Raw genomic sequence first — 11,856 nt, forward strand, 5'->3', positions numbered from 1 at the left:
ACCTTCCCGAGGGCACTGGCCACTCCGGGTGTTATCAATTCGGTCAAAATGGCCATTTTCATTACCGGTTTCAAAAACCATGAATTTCGATACGGGACCATCCATAAACACTTTTTTGGGAATCTTTTAATGGTTCCGTAAATGTCCTCCCGGTAGAACCTTCCCTCAGGGCACTGGCCACTCCGGGTGTGGCCAATTCTGCCAAAATGGCCATTTTCATCACCAGTATCAAAAACCATGAATTTTGATACCCATATTGCCCAAATTTGTATGGTTCCGTAAATGTCCTCCCGGTAGAACCTTCCCTCAGGGCAATGGCCACTCCGGGTGTAGCCAATCCTGCCAAAATGGTCATTTTCATTACCAGTATCAAAAACCATGAATTTTGATACCCATATTGCCCAAATTTGTATGGTTCCGTAAATGTCCTCCCGGTAGAACCTTCCCTCAGGGCAATGGCCACTCCGGGTGTGGCCAATCCTGCCAAAATGGCCATTTTCATTACCAGTTTCAAAAACCATGAATTTTGATACCCATATTGCCCAAATTTGTATGGTTCCGTAAATGTCCTCCCGGTAGAACCTTCCCTCAGGGCAATGGCCACTCCGGGTGTGGCCAATCCTGCCAAAATGGTCATTTTAATTACTAGTATCAAAAACCATGAATTTTGATACCCATATTGCCCAAATTTGTATGGTTCCGTAAATGTCCTCCCGGTAGAACCTTCCCACAGGGCACTGGCCACTCTGGGTGTGGCCAATCCTGCCAAAATTGTCATTTTCATTACCAGTATCAAAAACCATGAATTTTGATACCCATATTGCCCAAATTTGTATGGTTCCGTAAATGTCCTCCCGGTAGAACCTTCCCTCAGGGCAATGGCCACTCCGGGTGTGGCCAATCCTGCCAAAATGGTCATTTTCATTACCAGTATCAAAAACCATGAATTTTGATACCCATATTGCCCAAATTTGTATGGTTCCGTAAATGTCCTCCAAAACCATGAATTTTGATACCCATATTGCCCAAATTTGTATGGTTCCGTAAATGTCCTCCCGGTAGAACCTTCCCTCAGGCAATGGCCACTCCGGGTGTGGCCAATCCTGCCAAAATGGTCATTTTCATTACCAGTATCAAAAACCATGAATTTTGATACCCATATTGCCCAAATTTGTATGGTTCCGTAAATGTCCTCCCGGTAGAACCTTCCCTCAGGGCAATGGCCACTCCGGGTGTGGCCAATCCTGCCAAAATGGTCATTTTCATTACTAGTATCAAAAACCATGAATTTTGATACCCATATTGCCCAAATTTGTATGGTTTCGTAAATGTCCTCCCGGTAGAACCTTCCCACAGGGCACTGGCCACTCTGGGTGTGGCCAATCCTGCCAAAATTGTCATTTTCATTACCAGTATCAAAAACCATGAATTTTGATACCCATATTGCCCAAATTTGTATGGTTCCGTAAATGTCCTCCCGGTAGAACCTTCCCTCAGGGCAATGGCCACTCCGGGTGTGGCCAATCCTGCCAAAATGGTCATTTTCATTACCAGTATCAAAAACCATGAATTTTGATACCCATATTGCCCAAATTTGTATGGTTCCGTAAATGTCCTCCCGGTAGAACCTTCCCTCAGGGCAATGGCCACTCCGGGTGTGGCCAATCCTGCCAAAATGGTCATTTTCATTACTAGTATCAAAAACCATGAATTTTGATACCCATATTGCCCAAATTTGTATGGTTCCGTAAATGTCCTCCCGGTAGAACCTTCCCACAGGGCACTGGCCACTCCGGGTGTGGCCGATATCCTACCAAATTGTTCCCAATAATTTCGGTATTCCGGTGACCGTTCTGGCTACCGTCAATAACTTCTTGGACCTCCTCTCAAGTTCGTGCACCACCTGCGTGTGTGTGTGTGAGCAATAAAATTCCCAACGTAAGGTCCGTCTTTAATGAAAGTCTGATGGACACTAAATCCTCCAGAGGATAACTTTTAGCTTAAATAGTTTTCACGGCATCTACGCAACAGAAACAGAATGTCACGCCGAGGGCTTGCGACGGTAACGCTACATTTTCGAAAAATTTTGCATTGACACCGCAGATAGAGCTTTAAGACAAAGTCCTTTGTCAAAAAAAAAAATATTATTTGTTTATTTTGAGCTATTTTTATACTATTTCAAACAACATTTTTGGCAAAGGTGACTCCATATTATTTAGCATGAGGAACAGTATTGATGAACATTTTAGTAATATTCATTAGTATACTTATTAAAACAGTGGAGTGGCCGTCTTACCCCCAGCTCCCCTATGACAGTTTTCTGGCTATTTCGCAAAAAAATACTACCCCCCCCCCCCTGAAAAAGACCCCGTGTGCGTTTGTTCCGCACGAGTTTTGTCGCCATCTTGAAATCTCCTCCTTGCCCTGATATACAGTGTAAACTAACAGGATATCGTTTCAGTAAAATTACAATTACAATTACTAAAACTCTAGTGCCGCACTCGATATTAAAAAATTAACGACACTTAAACTTTGACCGATTCGACTCAAATTTGACACAGATATTTTTACCTAAGGAATCGACCCAGGCTTTTCCATTTTTTCTATTTGTCTTGTCAAAGTAACCCGAGTACACAACCAGTTTATCAATTACCGATCCTAAAACTTTTTTTTTTCAGGTCGTGGAAACCACCAGATACAATACCAAAAATTGAGAGTGGAAAAAATCCGACCGAATTACCCAGTCTCGACATAGGCGATTATCAAGCATTTGCAGATCCAATAACAGCTGCTTATACAGGACCAAATGAAGGTTTAAACGGTGTTCGTAGAGCCCGTTCGTACTTAAGTGCAGGGCCAGAAATCGACTTTATAGATACACAAGATACTCCAGATAAAACATGTTTACCCGGAATTCTCGTTCACGCGCAAAGGAAAGACCTAAATGTAGATAAAAATGCAAACAATAGAGCACATTCTTCAAAGAAAATCGTATCAGTACATACTCTATCAGAAACATGCAAAGACGTTAAACCTTCCGATAAAAAATGTCAAAATGGATTGAAGAAAAAGAATGATCTAGATAACAAAAATACAGTCCTTACTGCATCTAACGAAATCGCAGACCCAGTTGCTAACATTCAAAACTGGAATAAACCTAATGACGATGCGTATGGAATATCGATATCTCTATATGAGAAAAATTGCATTAGTGGCGAACACACCGGAGATCCAATTGCCGACTGCTTTGGCATCATTGCTAGAGAAAATTCTTCTATAATGGCTCTAGCTGATGGAGTTAATTGGGGTAACGGTGCACGTGTGGCTGCTCAATGCGCTGTTCAGGGCTCTATTGATTATTTGAACTCCGCGATATTTGGAACACAGCATTGTAAGTTTATCTGAGTTCAAATTGATTGACTAAACTCCATTCCAGGGCTGCGGAGTCGGGTCATATCTCAAGCGACTCCGACTCCGACTCCGACTCCAGCTTTCTAAGTTTAGCCGACTCCGACTCCGACTCCGGCTCCGGCTTTCAGCTCCAACCGACTCCGACTCCGACTCCAACTCCGGCCTACAAACTTTAGCCGACTCCGACTCCACATAATTTTCAATATTTAAAAAAAATCGTTAATTATTATTTTGAAAACATTGATAAATAGAATTATTTGAATACTCTCTAAGTATCAAGTATTTCTCCAACAAAAATAAGTTCGAATCACAAAACGGAAAAAAATTGTAGGTTACAAATTGTATACGTTATTAAACCAGATACAGTTCAGACTCGTTTATCCGAAGGAATTTAATTGTCGTGTTCAAGTATGAACACTTAACTACGCTAAAGTGATTTAGAATTTTTCAATTCAAGATGGCGTCCAAAATGGCGGTGAAAACATATTGAAAAAATGCATTTTGATATTTAATAGGCAATTTACTATTCAAATTTAACTAAAATGGGGTCGCAGAACTCGAATGGAAGAACGATCATATTTTTTTTAGAACGTGATTCGATTATCCGAAGCCCATACAAATCGAACTTAGGATAATCGAGGCTTATAATAATCGAGTCTGGACAGTATCAAAAATATTTCCAGTTTTGAAGGCATTTTTAGATGAACAATTTTGAAAGTAAATTTGGACTCATTAACATAACCACAAATTTACACTTATTTTATTAAAAGCTAAAAAAATTAAATATTTATATGTCATTTTTTTGTAATGAATCATTAAAAGTAACCTAGCCTTAATGATCGATTTAAATATCATATATATTTAATTTGCTCACTTTTAGGCTGACATTTATAAGAAGCACAGTGACAATCAAAGTCACCTTGGTTTTTTTAAATAACAATTTTAAACGAAACTATTTTTAAAGCTCCATTGATTTTTATTTAAGACGTACATGGACATCACTCCATAGCTGGAGAAGAATATTATCGCAAATCAATTTACCTTAAACAAATTTTTGTGGAAAGGACGCTTAAGGGCTTCTTTTCAAATATCCGTGACCTAGAAAATATTGAACCCAGAGATTTTTGATTTATTTTAATTTTAAAATTTTCTTTGTATACACGCAGAAAAATGTTTTGTAGAGAGCCTGTACGAGGTTTGAATCAACAAAATTTTTGTTGAATATAATCAACAAAAAAAAATGCGTTGAAACAAACCATGATTTTCTCCATTCCACAAAAGTCTTTTGTTGTTTTGAAAAAGCTGCTTTGGCGTTTAGCGTTGATTCAACAAAAATCTTGATTTTCAAATCAACAAAACGTTTTGTTGATTCAAATATGCCTTATTTTTCTGCGTGTAAGGAAGCGCGCGATACTTCTTGAATCTTCAACTTTGGTCAAATTTGAATTGAAAGGGTTCAGGCAAAAGGATGCAGTCAAGACTCAATTGAATATTTCTGAGTACAAAACTAATATTGTCTATTATTTTTTTAATTATTTAATTTTTTATGATACTACAAATTTGGGTTAGAGAGGATTAACAAGGTATCATATCGTCGTTTGTGTGCTATCTTGTTGCACGTCCTATCTTTTTACAGCAGACGTGTCACAAGATAGCACACAAGCGACGATATAGTGATCAAAGTAAAATAACACAATAAGAGCATTCCAACCACAATAAAAATGCTTAAAAAAAACATAATGGCATCTAATAAATCTCCTGATTAAAAAACTTAATAACATAAGAAGATCTGTGAAACCTGCATTATAACAAATACTGAACAGGTAAAAAAAAAGTTGAATTTTAGATAACTTCGACTCCGACTCCGACTCCGGGTTATCAGAAATTTCCGGCTCCGACTCCGACTCCGACTCCGACTCCAGCTCATAAAATTTAGCCGACTCTGACTCCGACTCCAGCTGTTCGAGTTTTGATGACTCCGACTCCAGGTCCCCAAAAAGACCCGACTCCAGCTCCGACTCCACAGCCCTGCTCCATTCTGTTTATATTCATTAACAAAAACATTTTTAACATGACCTTAGTCACCCACCAGGCGGGAATAAAAAAGGCCTGTTCCATAATTGTTTGATGACACCTGCCACAATTGTTGAACACCTGAATTTAACAGCTAGTTTAACAAAAAAAATTGATTGTCCACGCTCCATATAAAAAAGTTTTTTTTTTGTATGGACAATTGTCCTCGAAAGGGAGGGGGGGGGGGGGGGTTAAAAAAATGTTAACTTCAGTTTCATTGGTTCCAGTTTCTGAAGTCATCATTAGAGGAGGTTGGGGTAATTTGGACACCTCTATAAAAATATTTTTTTTTTTCAGTAGTTATGCTCTCGACTGTTGCTCTACAATTTTGCATTTAGTTTTTCGGCTTTCAGTCATATAGCAGTGAAAACAATGTATTGTTTGAATTTCCGACGTTTCGGCAAATTTATTGCCTTTTTCAAGGATTCTAAAAATATTTGTTTGTTTTTTTTTTAACTATCCGTGCTTGTTTTAGGTGGGAAAATACTGTTGGTTACTTACAAAAACGGTTTGTTTTCTTGTTATTTTTGGGTAAATTGGTAACTGTCTTTTGTTGTTGTTCCTCAGTCTTAGTTGGCTGTAATTGAAGGGTTTGCACGAGGGGGGGGTAATAAAATTCAGCAACGTTTCAGGTGGTTCAAAGGGCACTTACTGCATAGCAGCACATATTATGCTGGTAGCTGCTGGTTTCGGTTTCGAATAAAAATTTTTGTGTTGCACTATCCACGAAACGGTCAATTTCAAAATGATTTTTGTATTTGTTTAGGTGAGTTGCTCCATCCTGCATTTTTCGTGAGTCTTTTTGTAACATTTTAGGCTATTTTCACAAAAAATTTGAACGAAAAAAAATCGTGGGCTTACCTTCAAATTTAACTTTGAAACTTAAAGATCAAAAAATCTCATAAAAGTGGAGTGTTTTTTTTCTTTCAGTGTATTTTTTCGGAAAGCCCGTCAAATTTCCTACAAGTTTGTCTTTGACCTTCGAGATACAGCAATATTTGAATTACGAAATACAAACATATTTGAAATACGGCGTCATCCATAAAGTACGCACGCTCTTAGGGGGGGAGGGGGGGTTACCGTAGGTGTGACAAGATGTGACCAAGGGGGGAGGGGGGTTTGCGAGACTGTGACGACACGCTAGGTTTTTTTTATGATTGCATAATATCAATTCGATATGTACACAATTAAATTAAATCCTCGTTTCTAAAATTGTTTGCTTACTATTATTTAGAAGAACCGTCATCAGGGATGACATTGGGTCTGGGGGGTGAGATTGGGCCATACAAATTTCTGCATTTTTGTATGACCCAAAACTCACCCCCAGACCAAATGTCACCCCTGATCCTGATGACGGTATCACATTATAATTTATTATATAGTCACATTTTTTTGCAGCTGGAACTTCAATATTTTGCAAATTCTTGCTTGATAAAAATAAATGCATTGAAAGCAGGGTGTTCATAAGAAAACTGCTATAAATGGTTTGAACTAGAGAGCCTGGAGCTTATTAGAGAACGGACATCTCAAACCAAAAGTACCAGAAAAATCAGGGCTACATTTTGGTACTAAAATGTAGTTCCAATTTTGGCCCCATAGGTGGCGCTGAAATCTAACTTTTTCCAGTGACTTCCTAGCGAGTTGGTGTCTTTGACAAAAATGTAGATCTCGCCAAATTACGTATAGTCACGGAACATTTAAAAATTCTCAAAAATAACTGCGTAAAGTTACAGTTAGTTTAAAAAATAGTTATAATTAAGCTATGAATATTCAGTCAATCTAGCGGGACAAAATTAATAGCGCTCTGGGGTTACGTCATAGAGCTTCGGTGTCTTCAGCAAAGTTGCTCAGAAAAATCAGGGCTACATTTTGGTACTAAAATGTAGTTGCAATTTTGGCCACATAGGTGGCGCTGAAATCTAACTTTTTCCAGTGACCTCCTAGCGAGTTGGTGTCTTCGACAAAGTTGTAGATCTCACCAAATTACGTATAGTCACGGAACATGTCAAAATTCTCAAAAATAACTGCGTAAAGTTACAGTTAGTTTAAAAAATAGTTATAATTAGGCTATGAATATTCAGTCAATCTAGCGGGACAAAATTTCTTAGAAACTTCGTCAAAATTACTTAGTACTTCGTCGCATCCGAACCAGTATACGATTCAAAAAGTTTATTTAGCAAATCTATGGTAAGATATTGACATTTAGTTAAATTAAAAGTATGCAAAATTAAGTTTAGATAAGTTTTATATAGAATTTCCAGAGTTATATAAACATTTATACTAAGTAGTTAGTAAACTTTATATTCAATCCAAATTATTTTTTTACCAGTCAAAGATGCCTATTTGGAGTTGGGAGACTGGATTTATGGTGATATGTCAACAAATAACTTTGTGTATGTTAATTTTTCGAAAAGTGTACACATTTTTTTCGCACCTTTTTTGATTTTTGTATTTGTATATATAAGTATTTGTTATATAACTTTTTATTGAAATCATCTTTTCATGAGCTTTTTGTAGCAAAATATTCGGCATGAGTTTCTGAACAAAAAGTACTAGGTTTCTGTCAAACTTTAAATTGTTTACATGTTTCATCAAAATTTGTGCATAGTGCCCAAGGGGTGTAAACATACTTTTTTTACATACTGTATGTTTCAATGCTTTTGTCACCACCCCCAAATCAGAGGTAGAACATATTTTTTCCAAAAAAAATCAAACTTTCAATGGAAACTTATGTGCAGTCAGCTGAAATCCATTTAAAATGAATTGCTCTGCGTTAAGAATAATTTTGTGCATGTTCGAGTTTATTCAAAAACAATTTTAATTTAATTAAATTTTAGATGAACAGTATCGCTAAAATGTTTTTTTATTGCCGAATCTTATATTTTTGAAAATAATGATTGCAAATTAAGAGTACTTTTGTATAATACATTTTATAACCATTTTTTTTATTGAAATGTTTAATCTCACTTTTTATATTTCTTTTAATTTTTTTTTGCCTCCACTCGACCATGGCCAAAGTCTAATTGTTGCAAAATAACGTCCAAAATGTTACAATTGATTGAAAGATAAAATTACGCCACTACATAAATTGTTCAGATTTTATGTCACCTAAAAATGGTCTCAAATTTCAATGAAAACACAAGAACATTAAACTAAATACCTTTTCAAACACCTGAAACAATAAAATCAACAAAACTGATAGATAACTGTTATTTTCTGTTTTCTATTATTTTTAAATACCAAAAAATTCCAAACAATAACAGAAATTAAAAAAAACTTCAAGTTATAGATAATTTTTTAGTCTTTTAAATGAAAATAACGTAATTTCATTTTTTAAATAACCAATTTTGTACATTTGGCCCGCAAGCTAATTTGTTTATTTTTTAAACTAACTGTAACTTTGCACAGTTATTTTTGAGAATTTTGACATGTTCGGTGACTATACGTAATTTGGTGAGATCTACAACTTTGTCGAAGACACCAACTCGCTAGGAGGTCACTGGAAAAAGTTAGATATCAGCGTCACCTATGCGGCCAAAATTGGAACTACATTTTAGTACCAAAATGTAGCCCTGATTTTTCTGAGCAACTTTGCTGAAGACACCGAATCTCTATGACGTAACCCCAGAGCGCTATTAATTTTGTCCTGCTAGATTGACTGAATATTCATAGCTTAATTATAACTATTTTTTAAACTAACTGTAACTTTACGCAGTTATTTTTGAGAATTTTGACATGTTCGGTGACTATACGTAATTTGGTGAGATCTACAACTTTGTCGAAGACACCAACTCGCTAGGAGGTCACTGGAAAAAGTTAGATTTCAGCGCCACCTATGCGGCCAAAATTGGAACTACATTTTAGTACCAAAATGTAGCCCTGATTTTTCTGAGCAACTTTGCTGAAGACACCGAATCTCTATGACGTAACCCCAGAGCGCTATTAATTTTGTCCTGCTAGATTGACTGAATATTCATAGCTTAATTATAACTATTTTTTAAACTAACTGTAACTTTACGCAGTTATTTTTGAGAATTTTGACATGTTCCGTGACTATACGTAATTTGGCGAGATCTACAAATTTGTCGAAGACACCAACTCGCTAGGAGGTCACTGGAAAAAGTTAGATATCAGCGCCACCTATGCGGCCAAAATTGGAACTACATTTTAGTACCAAAATGTAGCCCTGATTTTTCTGAGCAACTTTGCTGAAGACACCGAAGCTCTAGGACGTAACCCCAGAGCGCTATTAATTTTGTCCCGCTAGATTGCCACCTCGCCCCACTGTGCAATGGCCACTCCGGGTGTGGCCAATCCTGCCAAAATGGTCATTTTCATTACTAGTATCAAAAACCATGAATTTTGATACCCATATTGCCCAAATTTGTATGGTTTCGTAAATGTCCTCCCGGTAGAACCTTCCCACAGGGCACTGGCCACTCTGGGTGTGGCCAATCCTGCCAAAATTGTCATTTTCATTACCAGTATCAAAAACCATGAATTTTGATACCCATATTGCCCAAATTTGTATGGTTCCGTAAATGTCCTCCCGGTAGAACCTTCCCTCAGGGCAATGGCCACTCCGGGTGTGGCCAATCCTGCCAAAATGGTCATTTTCATTGCCAGTATCAAAAACCATGAATTTTGATACCCATATTGCCCAAATTTGTATGGTTCCGTAAATGTCCTCCCGGTAGAACCTTCCCTCAGGGCAATGGCCACTCCGGGTGTGGCCAATCCTGCCAAAATGGTCATTTTCATTACTAGTATCAAAAACCATGAATTTTGATACCCATATTGCCCAAATTTGTATGGTTCCGTAAATGTCCTCCCGGTAGAACCTTCCCACAGGGCACTGGCCACTCCGGGTGTGGCCGATATCCTACCAAATTGTTCCCAATAATTTCGGTATTCCGGTGACCGTTCTGGCTACCGTCAATAACTTCTTGGACCTCCTCTCAAGTTCGTGCACCACCTGCGTGTGTGTGTGTGAGCAATAAAATTCCCAACGTAAGGTCCGTCTTTAATGAAAGTCTGATGGACACTAAATCCTCCAGAGGCTAACTTTTAGCTTAAATAGTTTTCACGGCATCTACGCAACAGAAACAGAATGTCACGCCGAGGGCTTGCGACGGTAACGCTACATTTTCGAAAAATTTTGCATTGACACCGCAGATAGAGCTTTAAGACAAAGTCCTTTGTCAAAAGTGATCCATATTTGTGGATTTTAGAGTTCAAAGTTTTTCTTAATTTTTATTTCAAGTGGCATTAAAGTGTTACCAGGATTGGTCGATTGAAAAATCTAAATATCTTAAGCAGATGCTTCAGTTCAACTTCAGGTGTTTTTGCCATTCTATTTTTTTACAGAGCGAAATGAGCGGATGAACCGTTCAAAAGAGCCGCTCATTTAAATTAGCGAACGAAAATGAGCGGATCACAGAAATGAGTGGTTTTGCCCACCATTACTCCATACTAACATTGAGTCCAAAAACCTCCCTACAAAGTACAAACATCTATACCACTAAAGTGACGAAAGGGATCCTTGTGTACTTTAGATAGGTGTTTAGTTTTGGATGATTTTTGCAGCATGTATCAAATGGATGACGTCACACTTTATTTTTGTTTCAGCAACTACCACAACAGGTGTATTCATTAGTCTCGTACGCAGTTTTTGGGAAGCTCATGCCTACATAATGGAAATGAATGGAGCATTGACTACTCTAACAGTTATCGTTATTCTGCCATTGTCCAAACACAACAACAAAAAGGCGGTATTTTGTGCTAATGTTGGAGACTCTTTTGGATACGTATATTCCAAAATAAATGGTGTTAGAGAAATTACCGAAGGTATGTTCAAAGTCAAATGTAACCCGCCTGTGGTGACATCAAAAAATCAAACCATCCACATTAACGACCCCCGGGTCTTTTGTGGTTTCTGCTCGAACCTAGGAGTCCGAAGGCTTGAATGGGGAGAGCACCCAAACCTCTTTCTACTCCAAGGAACCTTCCACCCCAGTGTTTGAACTGATGACCTTTGGATTGCGAGTCCAACCGCCGCCAGCGATTCCACCGGAGTAGGCTTGGTTTGGTGTGTTGTTTGTACTTATGGCATGGAGACGACTCCTACACCGGCAATGCACAGTGGTTCAAAAGGCTGTTTTGACGAACTTAATTGATTAGGCAAAAAAATAAGCATTTTCGTGCTTTGACATGTTCTACAACTTTGTTCAGCGTTGTCATGGCCTACTTTTGGTGAAATTTGTTTTTCAAAATACTCATCACAGCAGGTGTTTGTGATTGGGCTTGGGCGGAAAGGTTCCGGAATGAAACACACTCGCGAATTCTTTAAAACTAGACAAAACTTTATTGCGT

At 37.8% G+C, this 11,856-nt stretch overlaps 1 protein-coding gene across 1 annotated transcript in view; it reads left to right on the forward strand.

Annotated features, from left to right (window-relative positions):
• The window catches only part of LOC120424058 (PP2C-like domain-containing protein CG9801), a 36,809-nt gene extending 25,205 nt beyond the window's left edge, over positions 1-11,604 (forward strand). Inside the window, exons 5-7 of the mRNA XM_052706973.1 lie at positions 2,679-3,391; positions 11,113-11,331; positions 11,434-11,604. Of these exons, the coding sequence (XP_052562933.1) occupies positions 2,679-3,391; positions 11,113-11,331; positions 11,434-11,507 (1,006 nt within the window). The 3' untranslated portion in view covers positions 11,508-11,604. The remainder of the gene's footprint in view (positions 1-2,678; positions 3,392-11,112; positions 11,332-11,433) is intronic.
• Positions 11,605-11,856: the final 252 nt, after the last annotated feature.

The sequence above is a fragment of the Culex pipiens genome, chromosome 2, assembly GCF_016801865.2.
Source record: "Culex pipiens pallens isolate TS chromosome 2, TS_CPP_V2, whole genome shotgun sequence".
Classification (NCBI taxonomy): domain Eukaryota; kingdom Metazoa; phylum Arthropoda; class Insecta; order Diptera; family Culicidae; genus Culex; species Culex pipiens.